We start from the raw sequence: 27,054 nt of genomic DNA on the forward strand, positions 1-27,054 counted from the left end.
CTAATGACTGAATACATCCCTACAGTCAAATATAGTGTCTTTGAAGAAGGGTTTAAAAAATAAATGGGTATATGTAGGTAGGCATGTGTATTACATCATTTAACCAGTTGCTGCTATCATTAAGCAAAGAACCACTCTTTCTGCATGCACCTCTAGCTTGCTAAAATACTCCAATAAAGAGAAGGCACTGTTAGAAGAAAATTTCGTATTTTATTAAAAGTGTCTGACGCAGTCCAAACTGAAGGAACGGATCTTTTGCTGGAAGAGGAAAACAAGATTTAAGACAAAGCATTAAGCATAGGTTGGTCTAAGAGTCCCCATTTTTTTAGAGAGCTGTTGAGTCCTTTTCCAAAGAACATGTTTTCTGTCCTCACCTCCCATCTCCTCTTTTATAAAACTGTTTCATTCTGGAATGTACTATTCACACAGAAAGTGTACCAAATAAAAAATACAGCTCAATGATTTATCTCAAAGGGCACACCAGTGTAACCACCACAAAGGGCAAAGAAGCATTGCCAAATACAAGCCCCTCCTGCGGTCCTTCCTCCTTCCCTTGCCCCCCAAATGCAATTGTCTTTTATGCTATTATTTCTTTGCTTTTCTTGATAATTTTACCATCAAAGCATGCATCCCTAGACATTATAGTTTTGTCTTTCCCTTGTTTTTTTTGAACTTTGTAGAAATGGAATCATACCATTTGTATTCTTTTGTATCTATGTGCTTTCATGCAACATTTTGCATCTGAAATTTATTTCTGTTGCTATGAGTGGTGATCTTTTATGTTCATTCCATTATATACACATATAACACAATTTTTTTTCTACCCATTCTACTGTAGGTGACTACTGTACCTGGATGGCTTTCAGTTTTTGCTTTTATGACTGATGCTGCTCTGAATATCCGTGTGTCTTTTTCTACGTGTGCACATATTTTTGTTGCATGTGTCTGAGTGGAATTTCTGGTCACAGGGTATGCACAGATGCAACTTTGGCAATGCCGAATAGCCTTCTGAAGTGGCTGTAACAACTTGACATTTCTATCAGTGGTCTATGAGAAGCCCTCCTCCACATGGCTGTCAATATTTAGTAGGTATGAAAATAAAATTGTTGAAATATATATTACAAAACCTCACCACAATGAATTGAATAAATAGCAGGTTGAATAGATGAAGGTTGTGTTGAAAGATCAGACAGAGAAACTCTCCCAGAAACAGTAGAGAAATGGAAATTATGAAAGAATAGCTCAGGGATACGGGAGACAGAAGTAGGATTGCCAACATCTAAAAGAGTCCCAGAAAAGGAAGGAAAAAATCAAACTAGTAGACCATCTCAGAAACTTTGTAGAGATAAGCCCTCTGAATTAAGAAACAAATTACTACTCATGCCTCAGTTTTATGAGAATGGCAAGCTGTTAAGCATTGAATGAACAAATTACATAAATGCTGATAAGATTGACTTTCAGAATTTACAAAACAGCTGGGACATTTAAAAGAATAAATCTCCTTATTCAGTGTGTGACCACCAGCCTGTGTATCTTTTTATTCATACAAGTCCCATAAGGTAGACTAGGTCCACCATCGCCCGCTGAGGTTGGTACTCCTCTGGCTCCCCAGTTTTCCCGAATCCAGCAATAACCCCTAGCTGTTTAAAGATGGACACCTGTCAGACTTAGACTATGGATATGTTTGTGGGCATATTATAGTAAATTCCTTCCAGCCTTGCCCCATCAAACCTTCTTCTTTTAAAAAAATTTTTTTTTTCATTCTTCTTTTTGGCTGTGCTGTGCGGCATGCGGCATCTTAGTTCCCTGACCAGGGATTGAACCCGTGCCCCCTGCAGTGAAAGCAGGGAGTCCTAACCACAGGACCGCCAGGGAACTCCTAGATCAAACCTTCTTAAGAGAAGACATTTTGACTGACTTCTTTAATGACAGGTGGCAACATCAAAACAGTCCTGAAATTTTATGATTTTGTGCTGCTTAGCAGAGAGATTGCAGAGAAACATTCTGTCAATTAAAATGTAGTCAGAAACTAGAAAAATGATTTACTTGCCTTTATGAATCTTCTCTGGAAACATATACAAAATATATTGTAAGTAATTAAGATATGTATTAATGGACATTTTCAGAAGGTACAAAAAAGTCAATCCCCAAATGTTCATATTCTGTTGAGTCAGAAATGAAACACAGTGCACACTTGAATTGATCTGCTTTTCATTACTTTCACTGTAAACGGCACTAGGAGGGAAAAAAAAAAGGGCAGTGAGACCTGCAAGGAAATCTTACAACAATCAGACTCCAAGGTCTCAATCATCTACTGTGAATAATTATCCACGTTTTACTTACTTCATCTATTTAAATCTTATCAGTTGTGTCAAACTGATTACAATGGTCTAATTAATTATGTTTTAGAAATTTGGGGGGTATCATAGGATTAAGATATTTAATAAAACACGTTTTGTGATTAAAGTCTCAGAAGAATCCCTTAAGTGTTAAGCCCTACTTCCCAAACCCCCCGTAATACACAGTCCACTCTGAAGCAGCAGTAAATCACTGAAGTGAATGGTTTCTTCATAATGTCACTACAAAATAGCATAAAGAGTATTCTAACTACATGCCATGAAATTAAAACAACAGACCATGACTGGTAGGAAATTATGGGTTTATCTTACTTTCATGAAGGTTTAAAAAAAAAGTAACATTTATGGAGAAAGTAATGATTATTAAACTTTCATACACCTGCAGTGATTAAAGAATTCTTTTCACTTGTGCCAGCGACTCTGCAACATGGTAAGATTTCTGTTCAACTTTGAAACAAAGAGACTCAGAGAAGTTAAACAGGGTCAGGCCACACAGGATGGTTAAGTTTGAAAAGGGAAGGCAATTTGGTGAAAAGTATTCAAATAATTTAAGATGCTGCGATGTTGAAAATGTCCAGAGTTTGTAGCAGAGACCTCCACACCAAAGGGTGGTCCACGGACCAGCAGCATTGCTTCTCGTTGGTACGATCTCAGGTTCCAAGTCAATCCTCCTGAATTAAAAACCTGTTTTTAAAGAAGATCCTCAGGTGATTCATCTGCACATGCAAGTTTTAGAAGCGCTACCACCATGGGGAATGATTATTTTGAAAACTCAAGGCTGAGATACTTCATGACTGGAAGGAAATCAACACAGTTTAGGTATTTTTATGTAGAGATCACTGCCAATCTTCTCTAGAACGGGTGTTCCTTAAGAGGGAGGGTTGTATTTGGTTCTCTTGTGCAGCCTCAGCATCTAGTGTGATGCCTGGCTCACATCTGGTCCAGTGACAGTGAATTAACAAATGCTCTTAAAAATACAGCAAAGTCAGTGACGTTACCACATTTGTTAAACAGGTTGAGATGGTTGGTTCAGCAGGCAAGTACAAGAACATTCAATAGGCACGCGTGACATGCAGAGTATGTGAAAATGAGACCTTTTTGCTCAAACACATAATGGGAACAAACTGCCATTTGCTTATTCAGGAAGGAAGCACGCAAGACATTCTGGGCATCACTCTGCTTTACCCGAGAATCTGATAACCGTGCCATTTAAAGGGCAAATGTGATACTGGGATGCATAAATATTTTCATGATGTTAAGCCATACTGTTGACTCATTATCCTGGTCAAATTTTACTAGGTTTCTGTGCTTTCTGACCAAGGAAGAATCTAGAACATAAAGTGGGTTTAAGATAAAAATCACTTCAGGAAATTACGAGACATGATAACGGTTCAGAGAATGCTAGAAGTTATTTAAAAATATCTGGTAAGCCTGAAGCCTGCAGTGCTGTCCTATCTGGAGTTAGGTCAAGTGTCACAAGTTATGGGTACAGTCCCCACAGGGCTGCTCTCACTTCAGAACCAGCAGCAAGCTCTGAACACCCCAGGCCACCAACTGGTCACAAATTTGGGGGCGTTCCTGCTTGCCCCTCAGGTTCCATACTTTGCTAGAACAACTCAAGAACTCAGGGATGCGCTATACATCCCAGTACAGTTTTATCATAAAGGATACAAATAAGGAACAGACAAAAGAAGAGACCCGGGGGGGGCAAGGTCTAAGCTCCGTGTCCTCAGGAGCATCACTCTTCTGGCACATCCACGGGCACGTACACTCAGGGAAGCCATCCCCAGCCTTGGTGTCTGCAGGTTTTATTGGCTCTCACTACGTAGCCATGATTGACTGAATCACTGACCGACTGAACTTAATTGCCAAACCCCTTTCCTTCCCCAAAGGTTGGGCTGATATCCTGAGGGTCAAAGCCCTAATCCTATAGTCACACAGTGAGACTTTCCAGCAAGGCCAGCCCCCACCCCAGAACTACCATGACGAACAATTCCTATCACTTGGGAAATTCCAAGGACTAGAAGCTCCCTCCCAGAAACCAAGGGCAAAGGTCCGTCAAGAGTCTTTCTGAATTTAGACTTAAAACTGTGCAAGCAACATATTGTGCGAATTTGCTAAGTCTACTTGTGCTTTTTAATTTATCCAATTTCATCTTCAAGCTGTCTCATTAAATTCCATTTTTAAGAAAAACTATGGTAATTTATTATTTTATAATAATTTAAGACATCAATTATTTTCCCTTCATTTATTTTTTTAAAGATTTTTAAAAGTCTTCATTGAATTTGTTACACCACTGCTTCTGTTTTATGTTTTGTTTTTTTTTGGCACGTGGGATCTTAGTTCCCTGACCAGGGATCAAACCCGCAACCCTTCACTGGAAGGTGGAGTCTTAACCACTGGACCACCAGGGAAGTCCCTCCCTTCAATTTAAAAATACAAATCATGAAATCTTTAAGCACCTTTGATGAATGATGGGAAATCTGGCTTGTGATACATAGTTACAGGACACAGGATGATGGCTCTTTTTATTCTATTGCCTATATTCCACAGAAAATGTAAAGCCCATTTTCTCTAAAGAATACTTTTAAATGATCAGAGAAAAGCCTAAGCTTTAGTTTATATACACTGTACTTCTCCTCTTCATAACAAAATCCAACCTTCACTACCCCAATTTTATCACATTCTTTTAAAAAAAAATCACAGAATAATTTTTATTTATAATGACGTTATTCTCTCTAGACTTTAAATCATCAGTTCACTCTTACAACAGAGAGCCAATTTAAATACCACCAAAATGGAATGGAAAAAAGAAAACTCTGCGTTTACATATCAGTTTCTTTGATATGTCATAATGATATCCAATTTGTCTTGCAACATGGTCCACAGTGAAATTCTCAACAGACTGTAAGTACTGCAGTCCTTCATACTGACGTTTTATTCTAAGGTGTGCCGGTGTGGCTCTTTTGATTGCTTCAGAAGTTAAACAGTCAAACAAGGGTTCTGAAGAAAGGCCGACCTCATATGTAATCCATTCACATGTGGACAGCACACCTTCAGAGCCTTTAGTTTTTATAAAAGTCGCTTTGGAAAGTTGATTGATGAATTAATTCTACGTTACAAATCACTGCCTATACAGTTTGTGCCAACGTCCTTGACTTCCTCACTTCCAATGTTTTGTTTATCAGATCATACAGTGATTGTAGTCTTATTTTGTCCATATTTTTGCTGTAAACATTGAGAAATATACCAAGGACAACTAACAAACCAGACCAAACATACCTAAGAGAAAGAAATACGGAAAAAAAGATTAATGTCAGAGTAAAAATTTATCATTAACCACAGAATTTGATGATTTCACAAAAATTCCTCAGTAAAATAAAATTTTGCTATTGGATACCTACGATAATAGCACTAAAATAAAACAGTATTTGTTCTATTTTAGAAATATATTTAGATCAGATTAGACAGGATTCTATATTTTTAACATTATGTAAAGTATTTTACAAAATACTAAATGTCATTTGAGTTTCAAGGATGATAGCAAATTTGAAATCCAACTCCTACGAAAAGTCTCAAGAGTATGTTTTAAAGCACTGGATGTGTAAAATCTGCCAATGGCCTTCTTGAGAATTCAATTCAGCAGTCTAACTAGTTATCCCAGGGGGTAGAATATAAAGAGATAAAAAGGGGCACATCCTGAGAAAGTAGAATTGGCACAGATTGCCACAATGAATAATACCTAGCCCATGCAGAAATCGAGAAGCTAATTTACATTAAACAAACGATACAGTTGTCCCTAGTATCAGCTGGCGACCGGTTCCACAACCCAACCCCTTCTACCCAGAGGACTCTAAAATCTGTGGATGTTGAAGTCTTTTATACAAAATGGCATAGTATTTGCATATAACCCATGCACAACCTTGCATATACTTTAAATCATCTCTAGATAATTATAATTCCTAATGCAATGTAAATGCTACGTAAACAGTTGCCAGTGCACAGCAAATTCAACTTTTACTTTTTGGAATTTTTTTCCCTGAATATTTTTGCTCTGCAGGGGTCTGAACCTGCAGATGCAGAACCCACGGGTACAGAAGACCAACTATACACTGATGAAAATTTATTTTGTGGCTGCCTTTGAGCTTTTACAGCTGGCCCTTGGACAGCACAGGTTAGAACTGCACAGGTCCACTTACATGCAGATATTTTCAATAAATGTACAGTCGGCCCTCTGTGTGTGCAGATGTGCAACCCGTGGACACAAAGGGCTGACTGAAAGGGACTTGAGCAGCCCTGGGTTTTGGTATACACAGGGTTCCTGGAACGAGTGCCCCATGCATTCCAAGGGCTGACTAAACACTGATAATTTCGAAGTTTGAATCTTCTCAATTAGCAACCAATATAAGTTTAAATGATGCTAATTTCAAATACACGTCAGACAGTAAAGAAAACAGTCAATGCTTCCACCAAAAGCCACAAACTAAGAAAATCATCAGGGTACAGCTGAGAATACTTCCCTTCCTCAAATCCTTTGTGGGAAAAGACAGCAACTAAATTTAACAATTTTAAAAACCATATATGCATATACACAAAATTTATATATTTGCACCAGGGCAAGAGGAATCCCTTAATCTCACCACATCACACATTCATTTATATTGGAAACAGGGTCACATGTGCATTGGGACTGGTTAGGCAATTTAAGTGTACAAAATGATTTCTTCAAAATAATTACATACATTCCTGAAACAGCAGAAGACACATCAATAAATTTGGGTCAAGATGAAAAGGATTCTTTACAAAGAAATTAAGGCTGTTTGAGAGGAAATGTGAAACCAAACTATCTAAAGGGAGAGAAACTTGTTGAATTAAAAAGTACTTACTGAAATGTGAATGGTTTGGCAAAGAACATAAAAGAAAGTACAATCGTCATTGCTTTTCTCCCTGTTGTCACTGTAGGGAGAAAAAGGTTGGTTTTAGAATGTGCCTACTGTCTTGGTAATATTTTGGAAATCATTTATTTAACAAATATTTACAGAACCTACTGTGTGCCAAGATCTATGTAAAGTGACAAGGAAACGAAAGCACAAAAAAGAAAAAAAAAATCAAACAGGAAGTCACCACTCCTGCTACCATGGAATTTACAGCCCAGCAGGGCTACAGACATTAACTAGCAGAGTTACATTTAAAGCACAAGTGTGGTAAGTACTTGATGGAGGCCCTGATGCAATGGAGGCCTGCCATCCTTTACAGGAACAGACTAAGTTGGCAGGAAAGAAAGGTCTTCCCTGGGGAAGATTACGATTAGGCAGAGCAGGGGATATTCTTTAAAAGCGGCAATCTAAAGGACATCCTGACGTCCTAATGGTGGGCGTCTCCAGATAAGACCAGGAGACATGCTTCCAGCCCTCTTCCCATTGTCCTTCAAGGATTATGGCCTGAAGCCTTCCTCCCTGTCACTCCCAGGTGCAGACAGGAACTCTGCACGTAGCTCCGGAATACCTTCCCCCACCAGACTGTGGGCTTTACTCAGCTCCTCGTCTCATGCGTCCTTATCTCCCCAGACTCTGTAGTTCCTGGTGCTTAATGTTCCAAGAGGGAATGAATGAATATCAGATGAAGAAACACGTATCGGAGCCTGATTCCCAAAATCCATTTTTCCTACTACTTTAGTAAAAGGACCCTTATTTTTAACTGGGATACCTCCCCAGCCTCTCTTACAGCCAGGTGTGGTCATGGGACTAGGTCTGGCCAATGAAGCGTAAGCAGAAGTGCTGTCTCTTCCTAGGGCTAGTGCTTCTAGGAAGTTTCCATAAAGAGAAGGATGTGTCTTTCATCTTCTCTCCACCTCCTCCCCCCGCTGGAATGAGGACAAAGATGGCAGAGCAGAGAGAGGGACTGGATTCCTAAGGAGCTGGAGCCACCAAGCCACCTTGGGAGGCACATGGCATACGATGAGGAGGACAGGTCTGGAGCCAGATGGCTGCAGGTAGAATCCTGACTCTGCAACTTACTAGCTGGTTGAATACCAGGCAAGTCACTTAACTTCCCTGTGCCTCAGTTTACTCATCTGTAAAATGGAACAATAATAGTGCCTACTTTATAGAATCACTGTGAGGTTAAGATGAATAATACATGTAAAATATCTAAAAAGGCCCCTGGTACATAATAAGGGCTATGGACACGTTAGCTGTTATTATTACCACCTCTGGATTTCTTTCACACGGGAGAAATACACCTTCCCACACCTTCAAGGCAAGGACTATCTCTCACATTTCTTTATACTAAGCACAGGGCTCATAAACACATACAAACTGATATCAGACTCTTTCTGAACAGTTACTACCTTACAAACAAAACTGAAGCCCAAGCTAAGTATATGAATTTGCAATCTTTCCAGACAGCATGAGATGACTTGGAAGGTTACTGATATGGCCTGATCTACAGTTAAATTCCCTCTATTTACCAGCGGGGACGTAAACTTTAAAAAGCAGAGTCATATGTGAGCAAAGAGAACAGTTAGGAAGCAAATATACTTTTACAAAGAGAGGGGCATTTATTCATCTGTTTCTTTTACTCTGTGGTATTAAAATAAGTATTCCCCTAAAATCGTGAAAAATCAAAATCAGGTAAATGAGTAAGGTGTAACTGCATCATGGACATAAACACTACAGTTCCCCGATAGAGGTGGGCTCTCTCCAGATGGGAGGTGCTGAGAGCATTCGTTAAGCGGACCGTTCTTATGGAAAAGGATGTGGGTAGCAAGTGGAATCATCTGCTCCCCTCACTGGGCCTCACCTGCAGTACCCCATCTGCTCCCCTCACTCCCCCAAAGCAAAGCAGGTAACAACCTCCATTTCTCTGACATACCAAGCAAAGTCCTTGCACAGAGCACGTGCATAATAATTATTAGTGAAAAGGGACGCTAACCTTGATGTTCTAGAAAGTGTACAAATGAAAGGCCCCAAAACCTTTGCTTAAAACATACTGGCCATGTTTTAAGTGTGACAAAACTGTAATTTTTAGTTATAAATTAAAAGTGATTAAACACCGTATTTTTCTCTGAAGGTATTCGTCCATCATACTTTTTAATAAAAAGATCTTTTAATGTATTTAAAAGTTACTATCTAGATAAATGCATATATTTTATTTTAAAATTAAACCTTCAAACAAGAAATTCACATCAAACATCATTTTCTTTAGAATTTTAAACAAATACCATAAGCCAAGGAATACACTGGTGAAATGTTACAATTTTCTTTCTTTCGTTTTTTGGTTTCTTTTGGCCACCCCTCACAGCTTGCGGGATCTTAGTTCCCAGAACAGGGATTGAATCTGGGCCACGGCAGTGAAAGTGCCGAGTCCTAACCATTGGACCGCCAGGGAATGCCCCACAATTTTCTTTTTAATGAAGAGTAGGTGCTGCCCTTATCTTTTGGAAAAGAGTATCAAAAAAAGTTTAAGTGCTTATTTTGTAATGTAAGCAAGTACATCGTTCTTACCTGTTACAGCAAGAAGTGCACCAAAAATTTTAATCAAAGCCAGAACAAAAGAGATTCCAAAATACCCAGTGAGAGAGAAAAGGAAAGCATAACCATAGGTCCGAATTGGATCCTGCAACATATAAGAAAGCCTGCTAGAAAATGCAAAACAAACCCTGACGTGTTATAAATGAAATAAAACTACAGATTTTAATCAACTTCTTGAGCAATAATAAGGCATTCAACAATGCAAGTCAAGCAAAGATTCTTATTTAGTTATGATTTAATGGAAAAATAATGATGAAATTAAAAGTCCCCAACTTCTACATGATGAATGGTTTAAAAATTAACTTATAGAAAAGAGCAGGATAAAATAAATTTAAATATAAATCATTTCATTTCTGAAATAATTTCTGATCTACATATACTGTATTAAAGAAGTTATCAAATTACACGAAATACAGTCTTTTTGAACAAGGGGAGTTAGAAATACAGAGGAAACTATTTAATGGAAGATGTTTATTTTTAAAAATATGATTAGTGTTTACCTTTGAACAGAATGTTACTGCAGGGCCTAATCCACTAGTGCATGTCAATCCCAATAAAATGTACACAAAGCCGATTGAGTATGAATACAAAACCTAGAGCAGAGAGGAGTAAAGTGGAAAGAAGTGCTATTTAACCAAAGGTGGAAAATGAAGGGTTTTCAATAGATGGCTCAATTAATCTATTCAATTAAATTTGTAGAAGAAATCATTTTAAAAGTAACATCATTGTCTCAATATGGCCTAATTTTTTGGAAATGATGGTTGATCCTGTTTATAAATTTATACATTATCTTATGTACAACAAAACACAGCAGTTCTAATCCTAATCCTTTCACATATAGTTGCCTAATTATTCATTTTTTGCCTAGCTTAATTACTGAATTCAAACCAGATTTTAGTGTTGGGGTCCTAAAAACATGCACAAATCAAAGATATTCTAAAACTTGACATGAAAAAACCCAACATTAAGTTTGCACAGATGTTAAAATGTAATGAAAATATATGACATACCTATTGCTTAATTTCCCAATTTTCCTACCAGTCTTTCTATCATACCCCTTATAGGCAGAATCAGAGTCATCATCAAACTTAAACCCCTGCTGTGTGTCAGGCACTGTGCTAATAATGCTCTCTATGGATTAATTCATTTAGTTCTCACAACCAACCTATGAGGTAGGCACTCTTAATCATCACTCCCCAATGTGCAGATGGAGAAATTAGAACTGAGAGATATTAAGTCATTTTCCCCAAACGGGAGAGCTACTAAAGCCAGGATATGGACTAAGGCTATTTTAGCCCAGAGCCTACGGCCTCAACTGCTGTACTGCATTACCTTCCTGACTACCTACACTTCCTTAATTCTCTCATCTTTACCTGATCTGGGGAGGGCGGTGATGAGGACGAAGAAAACTCCTGACCAAGACTAAAGCTCCCGCGTCCTCAGGGACTCTGTAAAGATGCCCCACTCTGTTGGCAAAGTAACGGGAGAGGCCAGTCCTATGTATCCTTAATGCAGTGTGCTCTGTCCATCTAGCAAGGTGGTCGGCTATAAAACCACGGCAAACACACACATAACAACTTTCCTACATATAAATACCAACCAGTTAGAAGATATATTGGGAAGAAGGTATTACTTGCAATAACAATGGCAAAAAGATGAAATGCCTAAAAATAACTTCAATAAAAAATAACCGGATTTATACAAAGAAAACTTTAAAATTAAGGGACATTTAAAGGAAACACTTGAAAAAAGGAAAGTCATACCTTATTCTTGGACTGAAACAATCAAATGTATAGATGCCATTCTCCCTAAATTAATTTATAATTCAATGCCATACCAATCACAATACAAATGGGATTTCTAGTTTATTTGGGGATATGAACACCCAAGAATAACTACTGGTAGTAACATTCTGAAAAACAAAAGGAACAATGGTGGCTAGACCTAACAGATGGTAAATATATGGTGATAAAGCTGCTGTCTTCATATGGTGCTGGTGCAGAAATAAACTTGAAAGAATACAATTCTGAACCCTGGCATTAGAATATGATAGGATAAGAGAAGGTATTTAAAATAAAAGTTGGAAAAGTGAATTATTCAATACATGATATTGGGGCAAGTGGATAACCATATGGAAGAAAATTTTCAAAAAGTTTTGGCTGGATCAAAGATTTAATAAAAAAGAAAACTATACAACTAGTAGGCAACGGGCGTAAAATTCTTAAATTTTAGAGTTTGAAAAGCCCTTTATAATCATACTACACAGCCAGAAGTCATGAAGGAAAAGATAAGCTAAACCACTTGCAAATTTCAAACTTCTAAATGGAAGGTAATGCCAAACAGAGAGAGAGAAGAAAAAGGATGTAACAAAGGATTTTTTTTTTTAACATGCCCCAAACTCCATAAATCAAAGAGGGAAAAATTTATCAAATGCTTATAATCAGGTATTAGCGGTGGTAACAGTATTTTACTTTTTACCTTCCTGTAGTATTTGAATGTATTACTTTTATGAACATAATGATAAGCTAGTTTAAAAATGCAATTCAAGTCTTCAATAATTACATCACAAAATTAAGTATATCATCATTTCTGAGTCTGACGTGAAGGGAAAGCACTAGAGTATTTACCATTTCCGAATTGGAAGCACTATGCAGCTTCATTGCTTTCTCCTGGACATTTCCAATGATGGCATCTGCACACAGAGCCAGGGAGATGAGGGTCACACCTACAAGAAGGCACAAGAGAAAATAACCTCCTTGGTTAAACTCATCAACAATAATCAAGACTTATCAGAAATTTAATCGGGCTAAAAAAACAAAAGCAGATCTTAAATCACATTTGCTCAGTAAAGCTGGTTATTTTTATCCATGACCAGTTTTAACATGCATGTAGGTGATGTTATTTAAAACAAAACACCAAAAAAACAACTAATACTAATAAGTTGCATTAACACTTGTCACCAATTTATTGTGTTTCACTATCATGTCAAATAATAATATTTCTGCTTTTAAAGTAGATTGTATGTTTGAAAGAAACTGTATTAAACAAATATAGAAGAGATTCTTAGATCATCTATTGGGATTGGTGGTTAGTCAGTTAATTCAAACAATCAGAGGAAGAGGGAAAGCATAAAAATAGTACCCATATTATTAAAATGTTTAATTTAAAACACATAAACATAATGCAGTTGTCAAGGCCTTTTCTTTGAGTATAGGTCTGAATTAAAATTCTGCACTTTCTTTTGTATAAACTGAATTCAGAATGAACAGTCTATGATTTCCAAGTTGTTTTAAAAAAAGTGCACCAAAAGCTTAGGAACTTGTGAAACAATCAGGGTATTGAGGTCTTTCATATTTTTATGATTTCCCCCAAGTTTTACAGTTGTTTTACCCACACTTATTTCAACAACGATTTTACTGACTTGTCAGTGTTTCAATTAACTTAGTTTTCACAGAAACAATTCCTTCTCTCTTCAAACTCATTTTTGAAGAATTTAAGTAATATTTAATTATTGCATAACAACACGTACAACTGACACGAACAAATCTGGAAATCAACACACTTGCACAGATGTGCATGTCTACCTGAGAAGCAGGTTACTACCTGCAAGTACTCAGGACACTGGCCACCAGTCATGGTGTTTTACAGGAAGAACAAAGGGCAGCCTTGGTTACATTCTGAGTCTGATGAGATTTGAAGGTGTTTTCTCGATTAAAAAAAAAATTATAAGCCATCAAAGGTAGCAGAAAAATTAATGTACATGTGTATGAACTTCGTTGAGAATTTTCACGTTTTCATACTTATTCTTCTATTTGACTTTTTATCATCTAGCTTTGGTATTTATTACCTAAATATAAATTTTTATTCTCCAAATTTGAATCTGAATACTCTTTTCCTTGTTTCAAATATCAAATCTGTCCTCAAAAGAAAAAGACACGCTATTGTCGAAGACCTGGAAAACAATGTCCCAGCTCCTAAAAGGCTATTCAAAGACATCCCAAAACTGTTCTGAATAACAGCAACATCAGGAAAATACCTGAATCGCACTTGAAGGGGAATATTTTAAAGGACATTTATTTGAATAAGTATATTCTGATATATCCACTTCATACGTCTGAAGTTTTATTTATGTCTACCTTAAGTAACCATCTCAATAGCTAATCTAATCTCCTTTAGGTAATACACTCTTAGATCAGGGACTATGATAAGTGCTTATCAGTTATTCTTCATGATGAAGTATCCTTAGGTTCTCATTCCCTTAAAAACCACTCCCATGGAACTCAGAAAGGGTGAGCACTTGAGTTACAGTGATAACTTACAGAACCACTGAAACCAGCTCTTTCCAGCACTGTCATCACCCTCCCCTCCCACATGCATGTGCTTTCACATCCATTATTGCTGCGTCTCATTCGATCCTTCTGCTACCTTTGTGTGAGGCAAGCTATTATCATTATCTCTGTTTCACGATAAAGCACTCCTCTAAATTGGCTTTTCCCATCAGTGTGCAAATTTATTTCTTCCTTTTGCAGTTGCTGACATGAAAATGAAGTGTTTCTGAAAAACCTAAACCATGTTGGAAATATCTGTAACTCTTTCTCAGTGAAGTAAGGATCATGTGTACTCCCTACTCTGGATGATCAAAGTTGAAAGAACAGACCTAATAGGTTCTACCAGCATCTTCTGATGGTTAAAGGGCTATTCCAAGATGCTGAACTGGTTACATGTGAATCCATTAAGAGCCTGATTAACCACGTTAGTAAGAAACATAGACTAGCAACTGGTCAGGAAAATTCTGATTCTTAGAAATAGCAAAGTTGATGTAAATGATTTCCTTCATTATGTAATACTTTTTTTCTCACAAATAGCTGTAGTTTATACTTGTTGAGAGAGAGATATATGTCTATATATATATATGTATATATATATATATATATATATGCATGCTGTTTTCGTTGTTATTGTTATTTTGTTTTGCTTTGTTTTTCTCTCTGTTTTCTCAGAGTTCCTTAGAAGGAACCATTTTTTTGTCAGGTGTCAGGCTAGACAATGGAATGAAACTAAAATAATCTCATGAGCAAAGCTCAATAGTTTAAGAATGACAATACTGTAAATATAATAAGCAATCTCTCTGTAAGGTCTTTAGAATAAAAATAAGATTCCAACGCCTATTTTTTTTTACTGTTATTTATTGCTATGACCACATTTACATTACACAGTTCAATATTAAAGAACAGCATAATTTTCTTCTTTTAAGCTAAAACAATGAAAAGTAAGTTTGCAAGTTTGATTTTTTTTTTTTTAAGAAAATGAGAAAAAGTTACTACTGTGCCTCTCCTATAACTCATGTGTATATTTCCAATTCAGCCCATAAGAAATTGATCTATCATGCACTTGATAACGGGAGACTCTATCTAGGCAAATAGCCTCTTGTCATATAAAGAACACAAGAGTACTAAAAACTGTTGTATTTCCAGAGTTGTGATATGTTTACTACATCTTATATGGGAAGTCTAAAAGCTTTATGTTACATATGAGAATCACAGATGCCACACCATCATTTAAAACCCTCACGAAATTGTAAGAATTCTTACTCTAAACCAAAACACCTACAAAATCTAGGAATACAAGTAAATTCCTTACCTGTCAGGTTGAAATTTGGTGCAACCGTGCTGTCGGCTAGTGTAAACCATATCAGGCCGAGGCTCATACACAAGGCAGCAGACACGTCTGCAATATTATAACGCTTTCCTGTGTAACATAAATATTAGTCAACTTCATCACGCAATTACTCACTCAGCATCGTTTTAGATCTATGAGTCTAAACAAGTAGAGCAGGGGTTGCCTTTTATATCCAGTGCCAAAAATGATCAAGAGCACTTAGGCCAAGGCATGAGACAGTCACAGAAGGGCTTCTGAAAATTAAATTAGGACACCAACATGTCCTTATGAGCTAGACATGAGATCCTTCTTTATCTGTTATCACAGTGAGTAAATACGAACATTTAAAAAGTTTATGGAAATGAGTGCCTCTTTTTACTTTATGTATTATAAGACTACGAATTTTCTTATAGTTCAGAAGTTTACAAAGTAATCAGAGTAGTTATTCAGGCTATAAACATAAGTTTGCAGATGCTACAGTCAGGTAACTTCTAGGTTGGTGAGGATTATCTTATTTTAGTACATTCAAGTTTAAATAATGAAATCACACAGTGTAACTTTTTGGAAGGACTGTTAAGGAAATATTACACAGGCCAAGTCAGTTAAGATGTGAAACGTGATTTTTAATAGGAAATTGAGATCATTATTTTTTCCTGTGTGAACAGTTATCCTGAAGTTATTCATGATGCAGTTGACGTACACATTTTCATTTTAGAAGGATCTTTTGGGAAGGCTTATAGTGACTAAAATGAAGTCAGGCTTTATAAGAACCTGAGTGATTATCACAACAGGAGTACTCCTCACGGTAGTCATATGAGCGAAACACAGGCTTGTTTCACTGCTTGTCACTGTCTCTGCCTCCTCTTTCACGCCTATTTTCACATAGCTTGTAACTTAGTTGGGACCCTAGGGAGTCAACAGTGAGCAAAGTTGGTGAAAAAACACTTGCTCAGCTTAAGCTTTACTTCCACATGGGCAATAGTCCATTTGTGTAATGGAGCTGGAGAGTGGAGCCCTGGAGAGCAGAAAAACAAAAAAATTGGAAAAAAGAGCTCTCCAGGTGCTTCTGCGCTAGGCCTTCAATACGTGAATACAGTATTTCTGGAAATGTAGTAGATTCCAGATTAAAAGAATAAAACAAAATACTATTTTTATTTTCCCCCAAGCCTAAATTACTGATTTTAGATCCTGAGGTGTATCATGGAAGTAGCGGTGTTTTTATTATACCTTATTTTTATTAGATACCACTCAAAATTGTTACAATATCTAAACTGTTCATTAAAGATATTAATCGAAGTTTAATGTTTTTCCTAATGCTAGATGCCATAACATAGCCTATTAGTTTCAAACAGTATGAAAATATATCATTACTATACCTTGAATAAAAACTCCTCCTAGCATAACAGGAATCAATTTGCAGCACTTGAAGATGACTTGGGTAGGATAATTCAGGTAGCCCAAGGAAGTGTTTGATAACCCCATAGTACCCACAGTTAGAAAAGCTATTATCATGTAGGTTTTTCCTGGTATTCTGTAAAAGACAATTTTTAAAATCTTCATTTTGGGACCCAATTCATACTACTGTAAGAGAATGTGTTTACAATGTGCAAATTTCTAATGATTCTTCTAATTTCTGTTTAACATTTCTAGAAATATTGGTAAAACATCACTATTTTTAAAGTTTCAACAGTGTTCACTTGTATAAAAGAATGTTGGTGAAAATAACAATTTACCCGTTTTTAATCAATTGTGATAACTCTCAACTGTGTGAAAAAGCAGTATATTTTATACTACTTAGATTTAGAGTTACTGAGATTCTTACTGAAAGTATAAATGCTTATTACCTTTAAGGTTTTTTAACAGTAGTTATAGCTACATATAAAAACCATCTTGACCAAATTTAGAAAAAAATTCATTTTTTAAAAAATTGGCTTCTATAATGGTACAAGGCACCTTAATTTTTAACTTCTAAATTTTTGTTCTGTTTCCTAACCTTTCCATCTAGCATTAGGAAAAATACATCTGTCCATTCTACAAGAACAACCTGAGCAGAATTTCCCTAGAGAAAGAACATGGTGGTTTAAAACTCTAGACACGGTTTTTATTACCATAATGTCTTATGATTCATCTCTAATGCTATAATTCTATAAAATGTTAAAACAACCAACTTTCAGATGAGGAATCTGACTCTCTCCTCATGATCCCAAAGTTTCTACTTTGGGTTCTAACTGAATTTCCTGAAGAAGATTCTTAATTTGGTATCTTCAGAATTTTGAGTTATTCTTGTGAAGATATGCTCACTCTGAATAGAAACTTAATGGTCTAAAGCAATAATTTTGTACATTGGTGCACTATTCATATAATTAGATTATGTTGCATTTTTAGATATAGTTTCCATTTCGGGATTTGTGTTCATGTTTAAATCAAGGTGAAAAAATTCCACATTTTTTATACAGCTAGATATAAGGTAAAATAATTTACAAGAAACGTTCAATTAAAATGCATCATTTCCACTTACATTTCAACTTTGAGACCTTTGCTTATACTTAACTATGAACACAGTGGTCAACATTTAAAATCCATGTGGAAATAACTGGGCATGCCCGTATGCATCAGTGTACACAGACATTGGCTTTTACACTGTCCGTGGGGTTTAACCCTTATAATGGGGTACAGTGAAGGCCAGCACCAATTCTCCAGGGAATGACAAAATTCAGTAGAGGCAAATTTCCTCATCTGTAAATTGCAAACACTGGCCAGAAAATAAAAATTCAGGTCAGAAGAAACACAAGATTAGAAAAACAGCACAGTGAAGGAGGAAAGAAACTTCAGCCTGGAACTCAAGAAACCTAAATTCAAAAGGTTCCAACTCTGAGTGCAGCTTGGGGCATGAGTTCAACGAAATCCCAGCTCTCCTCTAGGTTGGCTTTCTCACTGGCGAAATGAGGCTAGATTTCATCATCTTGCCTCTAGGACTCTCACATTTCTACTTGAATACCATATTGCTTACTACTTCAGACATGATGGAAAAGCTGTAACTTTGAAAAGCCCCTTGAAAACCAATTTGCCAGACAGATCTCCTTTATTAAAAACTCACATAGAGTAATTAACACTAAAATTACAAGGTGATCTTTGGTGAAATACATACTTTGGAGTTTTCTAGTCCATAACATGCTATATCACACATCACCATATTTCATCCCCAAAATGAAACAGAGAGAATTTAAGAAACTTCCCTGAGGTACTGACAGAACTAATACGACTCAAATCCATGTTTTCTGACCCCCAATTCTGTACTCTTTTAAGCACATGGGTATTCACAGGAAGAGAGAAAAAACTAAGCAAAGAATTTGACTAATTAAAGGTCTAAGGAGCAGTGCCACTTAAATTCAGAGATGGATATATATAATTGAGAAACAGGTGATTGGGCATATTTTCATTGTAGTACACTTTTAAAGACTTTTTCTAAAAAAGTTTTTAATGTGCCTTGGGATGAAAAGTTTTCAATTCATAACTACATTTATTATAGGTCTATAAATTCTTCTACCTAATTCCTTCACTCATGTTTAAATCGAACACAAGTGACCTTATCTTTAAATATGTTATGGTCATGTGGTTTAAAAGTTGGGAAAAATGTGACTGGAGGTTCACTCCCCATCTTTTGGTAGCTAAGAGGGAGTTGTATCTTTTTAACATTTAACAGTTAGGAGATGCATCATCTTTGTGTTTTTTTCATTCAATAAATACAGCATTGGGTTCTTTCACTGTAGAAGCAACCAGAGGTCCAGGAGTTTGCAACACGTAACGAATCATCAGGCTTCCGCAGATATTAGTGCTGACAGACACATTTAATGACTTTCTGTTCTATCACCTATGGCTAAGCTGAGTCTTGCAGCATTTCAGAGCATGAAAATAGTAAAGAAGATATCCTCAGATTCAAACATTTTTAATATTGCTGTTATAATAATTTATTGGCAATAGAGAGGCTGAGAGGTAAAATTAGACCCATGAAGAAATACTGGGGTACTGATTCAAATATTTAAAATTTCACAGTTATTTTAATAAAAACATCAAAAACATTTAAGAAAAAAAAGTAGCTATGAAAATTTTTTATTTTTCACTGAAGGATTAAACATTTATATCAATGAAGAGAGAATGTCAACATTATAGCTCCTTATTACACTTACATTGTCTAATATATACATGAAATATTCACATATGAGGGTTTGATATAAGATAACCACACTTAAATTTACCAAGAAAATGTTATATTCAAATTCCCAACCACCTTCTGATATGAGAGACTTGGTTTTTACTGCATATTGTTCAATATGCCATTAAAAATATTTCAAGATATTTCTCAAACCTAGGTGGTGGTTAATTTAAAAGATACTGTCATAAACTCTTTTAGTTTTGATGAAAAGGAACATTATGAAATTTCTCTAATGTCCAAGAATGCAATCCCTACTGCTGGCCATTACAAACATGATGATGTTAAGTGGAATATATCCCACAAAACAAAACATTAACTGTACATTTCAAAAACCACTATAAAAATAGGTATTGATATTTCATATCACCACTCTAATGTAGTATGATGGTAAATTTTTCAGTAATCACACCTATTTCCATTATAAAAACATTTATGTGCATATGAATATGTTCTCCTATTTTTAGAAGATTTATCTTATTATTAAGTTGCATCTAAACAACATTTTTTTTTTGGCTGCACTGAGTGGCTTGTGGGATCTTAGTTCTCCCACCAGGGATCGAACCTGGGCTCTCGACAGTGGAAGTATGGAGTCCTAACCACTGGACTGCCAGGGAATGCCCTAAACATTTTTAAATTTTATAACATCACACTTAAAGGGAGACCACTTTTTTCAATGTATAATGGAAATATCATATTTAATATTTTTAATAAGTTGGTAATACTGATAAAAATTCTTGGGTATTAAATGTTCTATTCATGGGAAATGTATATTTCACATATACTCCATATGACCAAAAAATAAAACAAAAAAAATTAACTACTACTCATGTACTTAACTGCCAAAAAATAAAAGCAAATAAACTACATACCTTCTCCTTTTGTCCTGAATAAGCTGAAGTTCTATTAGGCCAAATATGGAGTAAAATGCAAATTGCACTAAAGTAAGGTACCAGCCATAGGGCTTAAAACCCTCCACTGAAAATATTAATTCCTGTCAAGAGATACATGAACACTGTTAAGTTCAAGGGGCAGACCAATTTCCTCACAATGAATTCCTATAAGCACAGCATTTTAATGGAAACCAAGCTTCTCCCCCAGCAACAATGAAACAAACCAAAAAACATCCAAATCATAGAGCTTCTAAGAGGTAAAATTAGAGAAGTTAGGAGGCCTTTCCAAAGAAGTGCTGGTAGATATCCAGGTATGACAATTAGCAGAACAGGAAGGGAGGAGGGAGAACCAGGAAGCAACCCCATGCTATGCTTTTTTCTTTCCTTAAAAGACCAAAATTAAAAGAGTTGCCCAAAACAATGAGGGAGGCGGCTGATTCAAGAACCATGTACTTTATAAAAAGCATATTTCATTAGAAGTCTATTATCTCAGACCGGTTTTTCTGTATTAACATAATCAGTTCAAATCGAAATTCATGTTTTTTTTTAGAATTCTTGTGATAGATCATATAAAACTTCTACTTATAGAGGAATGGTTACTCTTCCTAAAAGTAATGTTATATCATGAAATAACATTGATGTAAATTGTTAATAAGCCATTCTTAATCTCATTAAGAAGTATTCCAATAAAGCTATCTGGCTTAACTGAATACATCAAACTATCCACCACACACACACACGCACCCACATATATATTTTGGCTGTATTTGAAATAAATTTTAAAAACATGAAATTGATGGATAAATTTATGTTCAAAGAAAAGCTAAACAGCCTCTAAAAGGATTCTGAACTGATTTTGTACATTTAAGATGCTGTGTAATTCCCCAAATTTAGATTTGATTGCTAAATTTACTACAAAACCCCATTTTCTTTAAATTATTTTAATATGCGATTATACGTAAGAATTAGTAGCCATGTCAGTTCCCACAAAAGCGATGTTACAATTATAATCGGTTTATCTAATTTTAAAAGAAACTTTGCACATATTAGTTGTAAATTAAAATCTGATCATTTATCAAATAGAAAAAATTTAATGAAACTTGTAAATTTCTAATTCATTTTCCATTAAAATGGCTAACTTTGTTCCCAAGTTATTTAGTAACAGTGGTATTTCAAAGGAAAAAAAAAAGTTTCTCAATGAGAAATTCCAACATTTGATAAAAGTTAGTATTTTGTATTGTTCTTCATTGTGATACCTGAATTTTTAAATCATCTTCTAGTATGAAAATCAGTTATTATTATAAATATTAAGATTTAAAAATTCATGTTGTTTTACACTAATACACCCTATAGCATTTTTAGAAGATAAAGAATAGTCACAATTCTATCTTCTCCTTTAGGCTTACTTTTATATTTCATCTCTGTAAGACAAAGGAAAAGCACACAATAATTTTTAAGATCACTCTGATTATAAAGGATATCAGAAATATCTGTGTTTTAAGAAAACACATCACTTTCCTTTTCTTGAATGATAAAGCTTTTCTTATGTTAGGGAGTTGCATAAAGAAGCAAAGTTGGTAATGGCTGAAAACACCCCCTAATGAACTGACAACTGACAGTGTTATACTGGTTGCTGTTTACACCAGCCTGGGTCCTCACCCACCCAGCTCATGTCTTTGAAGGTCAGGAGTTTGCTGTCAAATGTATACAACTATCCCATAAAACAATGCAAATACAAGACCAACTGTGGCAATGTTAGAAATGTTTTGCATAGGCAAATATCACAGAAAAAGAAGGTTCTGGAAAAGGTGGATTAGAAGAGGAAACCAACAAGAATGAGAACACAATAGATGCTTCAAGAAAAGAATGATTCCAACCTTACAGGATTAAAGAGACACCCTTGGGAAAACATAAAACATCCTGATATACTTTTGCAAAAGACCTCTTATTGAGCTCCAGGAATCAAGAGTGAACTGGAAGATGACTTTTGCGGTATCATTCAATTCTATGTGAGAATTATGTTCCAAAATACCAATCAATACTTGATTCGTTTTCTTTTAAAAACCACATGGTTGCAATTACCTACATTTTGTAAAACATAACACTTCATATTTTTTCATAATTTAAATTTTTTTAAGATTGTCTCCTGGTCCCTTTCCCCATGTAAGATATTTCACTCTAAAATTCGGATCCCTGTTTTCAGTCAATTTGTAGCCCTTTTCTATTACTATACTAAGAAACTCAAATTTGTGAATAAACTTGCCATCCTAAAAAGGAAAGTATCTTGGACAAAACTATTAGCAGTGCCCAAATTCAGCTCAATTGTTATAAATAATTAACATATTATAAACAAATAACTAATTTTTTTTACCTGTAAATATCCATAAATTAGGTAAAATATAAAAACTCCAGCAACACATATGAAAAATTGAGTAAGTTTGTTAAATCTGCTGAGATTTATGCCAAGCACTACAATGTCATCTATCGACATGATGTGTGGTGACATTGCTTGGGTTTTGGACGGGACAGTGATAGAAATATATTTCCTGGAGCTGTTGAACTTGAGATCCATTGTTCTTATTTTGCCACATTCAGTGCTTCCAAAGTTATTTTTGTTGGTTTCCTCTCCTTTGTTTAGTCCTTCTTTTGCCTGTTGAGCCAAGTCCTATAGAAGGAAATAAACAATTAAGCAAAACATTTAGACCATCTGGTAAAGTGCTATGCTCCAAATAATATCTCAAATCACATTTTGGAAATTGTACAGGTAAGAATCATTGTCTCTGGATATTAATATATTAATTCTCCTATTCAAGCTTCCAGTCAACTAAAACAATATGCATGCTCTCCTTACAATTTATCTTCACCTGATAAAAACCAATAACTACTAAATTAAATACACACCATTCTTCTTCCCACAGCAACAAACTAAAACCTAACTTTGTATATACTGCATCAAAGAAGTAAATTTGTCTTTATTATGTTTCTATTTGTAGTAAGGATATAATTTTTAAAGCCCACAATATTTTACATATAACATCTTCAACATTAAAGTCAATCTTCAATTGCAGAAAAGAGTAAAGAACAGTCCAAACTCTTACAGCTAGTAAGACAATTGTAAAATTTGCTAATGACATTTTAAAATAAAGTCAAACACCTGTAAATTACGTAAAAAGCTATATTTATCCAAGATTATAGAACGGATACTATGCTTTAGCAATAGCATCTCTTAGGTTAAAAAAAAAGTTTTCTTCCTTTGGAGAAAATCTCTGTAATTTAAAAGTCTTTGGTGGTTGTTCCATGGGTTGTTGCAAAGTTTCAGTTATACCAGATGAGTAAGTTCTAGAGACCATCTGTTGTAAAGGCCCTACAACACAGTGCCTATGGTTAACAATATGGTGTTGTGCACTTAAACATTTATTAAGAGGGTAGATCTCATGTAAAGCATTCTTAACTACATACACACACACAAAGGGGACACAAGGATTCTTGTGGCAGTGATAGATATGTTTATTATCTTGTTTATGGAGATGAGAATCACAGGTGTATGTTTATACCCAAACTCATCAAATTGTATCTATTAAACATGCATTTTTTGGTGTGTATCAATTATACTTCAATAAAGCTGTTTAGAAAAAGAAATAAAAAAGTCCTTGTCTTTGTAAAAAGCTGAAAAACACATCCTTTTTTTTGTTAGTCTTTGGAAAAAAATCATGACTGTCAATTTCTCTTTGGATTAATATAAACTGCAAAACAAATTCATGTAACAGTTGAGGAAAGAGTGCAGAATTATGACAAAAAACAGAACTTATTAAGAAAAAATTATCTTCCTAGGAAAGACTGTTACACTCCCAGTGGCAACTAAAATTTAGATTCTAGTTGAGAGAAGCAGATAAGAATAATTTTGACAGTGAACTCTCTGGAAAGCTTAAAAAATGAACAAAAACCCCCTGCCATATGGTGGTTTAAAGTGGCAAGAATTAGAGTCACCTCTTCACCACCAGTTCTAGTTTGCTGATTTCCAGAGATTACGCAGACCTCCTTTTGTAATTTAAACTTGGGGACAGGCTCTGAATACAACTTGTAACTAACAATAACACACAGGCATCAAAGAACATTCGTTGTATAAGATACCTGCCATATGTCTACACAGAAAATGTATAACTTTAAGTTTTACTGTGTTTCCTTTCCTTTGCCTGTTTCTTCTTTTACACACTGTTCCTGTTTCCCACACTACCTTTAATCCGGGTCATTTCTGTTAAGGCTTTTTAAGTCACCTTGCAGGATCCCCTTGAGATATGACTTTCTTTATAAAGCATGCCTTAAAAGACCTTACCGAAATGTTGTGTTTGAATGTAGAGGAAACAAAAAGGTTAGCAACTATTTTCCACATGCGTAGGCATCGGTGTAGACTACCACTCAAATAAATCTGGCCAAGGGTTGGTTTTTAAGCTTCCTCTCCCTCCCTTGCATTTAGAATGCAGTTTTATCAGTCAGAACATCACTGGTGAGATCATGTGACTGATGAAAGAAGACACTGTGTCTGACAGCGAATGACTGTGATCCTGGATTTTACCATATCCCTTCCATTTCAGGCATTAATGACTGATATTAACCATCGTCTAAAAAAACTGGTCTAATGTCCTTGTGATGCAGGAAGAAATAAAAAGAAATCAAGCACAGAATTAAAATTAGCTTTCAAATTAAATGATTAACATTCTGCTTTCATTCAGAAGCTCGTGCAGCCCTTGAAACTAAGGTACAAAAAACCAGAGGTGTGAGTCACTGCCTGAGGTCTCTTCCTAAAGCCAACACAGACGTTTAATTACTTGAAGTTACACACAATTACTAAAACGGAATAAAAAAGTAGCATTTCTAGCACATAATGAAATTTAAAAATAAATGACTGGTGACAATGTTGATTTAAAATGACCTACTTAAGTAATTTAATTTCTTAATCTACTCTTTCCCAATCTTTTGAAGAAAAGTCTCCCACTACAAAAAGGCAGAACGTAAGGAAAATACGTCACTAAGATGTGAGTAACCTGGAAAAAACTTGATTCCAAATTTTGCCACCCTCCACAATACAATGAAAAGAATCTTGCCATTACAGCTAGATTAACTGCACCCTGGGTATTCACCATGACCTGTGGGGTAGAATTATAAAACAGAGACAGACAAGATTCTTTCCCAATTCTCTGAACAAACTTCACTGCACAAAGTTCAAGAAACCGTGTGCTAATTTTTAAGGTTACTTTTTTTTCCCTAAGGGAGAAAGCTAAAATTAGGATGTTAACAGGTATATTAAGAAATTAGGTATCACAAATAACACCTATCTAAATTATTTTCAAAGGCTGTTATCTCCTTCTTTCAAGTCCCAAACTATCCCAATCAGAGAAACGTTCATCCAAAACAACAGTTCTAGACGTCTGCCATCCTACCGCAGAAGAAATGCATATGTCCAACATTAAAAAAAAAAAAAAATGTCAGAACGCCAAATCCTTCCGCCTTCTTTCAACATTTCTTTTAAGAAAACAAAAAAGGCTGGGAAGAGAGTGAAGCTGCAAAGACTGGAGAAATGTGCAGACCTCCTAGGGGAAGTTCATCACATGAACTTAACAACCCGACGAGAACACATCACCTTGCACTGCAGGTAGACAGCAGCGCACCACACACTACCCAGGTGAACGCAGAACCCGGAAGCAGTTCTTAACTGACAACGCCGTTTTGGGGAACCCAGGCGGCTGACGGTTGTCCAGGGGCCCCGGGAATAGCCTAGCAGACCCCCTCCCCCGCCCGGAGGTGGCCTCAGGCCCGCGGGTCCACGCAGCGGCCGGAGCGAGCTCTCTCGCCAGCCGGCGGGCTGAAGCGCGAGGAGGAGCAGGTGCTCCTGCCGGGAAGCCGCGCCAGCAGGTTTCCGTTCTTTAGAAAAAGGAAGTCACCCGCACCCGGCCTCCCGACCTCACCCTCTCCCGCTCGCTCCTCAGGATGAAGACGGGCGGTGTCAAGACTCTCCGGGGAGCGGGGGTCTGGGTCCCAAACAAGGCCCGGGGGGCGCGTCCACTCCCGAGCCAGTGTGTCACCTGCAAGGGGGACCCCAGCCCAGGGGGCGCCTCAGCCAGACGGAGCGTCTGCCCCTCCCCAGGTCCGTCGCCATCACCTCCTGCTTCTCCTCCTCGCCCACTCCTGCACTTCCCGCCACCGCTGCCGCCGCCTCCTCGCTAGCTGCTCGCATCCCCGGCGCCGGCGCGCCACTTCCGCCTATGTGTCCGCCTGCGCGTGCGCAGTCGAACGGCCCCGCCCCTCACCAGCCTCGGGCCTCCGGCGGCGGCGGCGGCGGCGGCGGCGGCGGCGGCGGCGCGGTCACGTCTTGCGCATGCGCCCTTCCCTTCGGCGTGCTGGACGCG

At 36.5% G+C, this 27,054-nt stretch overlaps 1 protein-coding gene across 4 annotated transcripts; it reads right to left on the bottom strand.

Moving 5' to 3' along the window:
* On the bottom strand, window positions 1-26,903 carry SLC35B3 (solute carrier family 35 member B3). Of its 4 annotated transcripts, none has more exons than XM_057699498.1 (10): window positions 26,808-26,903; window positions 23,022-23,315; window positions 20,630-20,751; window positions 16,924-17,078; window positions 15,530-15,637; window positions 12,517-12,614; window positions 10,390-10,482; window positions 9,863-9,974; window positions 7,244-7,313; window positions 1-5,639 (listed from the first exon to the last, which is right to left on the bottom strand). In XM_057699498.1, exons 1-10 carry the CDS (start codon window positions 26,880-26,882, stop codon window positions 5,489-5,491), a joined length of 1,278 nt encoding a protein of 425 aa, XP_057555481.1. In that variant the 5' UTR covers window positions 26,883-26,903; the 3' UTR covers window positions 1-5,488. The 4 variants fall into 4 exon arrangements, with proteins under 4 accessions (XP_057555481.1, XP_057555483.1, XP_057555482.1 ...); XM_057699500.1 differs by having other exon boundaries at window positions 26,614-26,902; XM_057699499.1 differs by having other exon boundaries at window positions 3-5,639; window positions 26,731-26,902.
* Window positions 26,904-27,054: the final 151 nt, after the last annotated feature.

This window comes from Hippopotamus amphibius, chromosome 11 (assembly GCF_030028045.1).
Source record: "Hippopotamus amphibius kiboko isolate mHipAmp2 chromosome 11, mHipAmp2.hap2, whole genome shotgun sequence".
NCBI lineage: Eukaryota > Metazoa > Chordata > Mammalia > Artiodactyla > Hippopotamidae > Hippopotamus > Hippopotamus amphibius.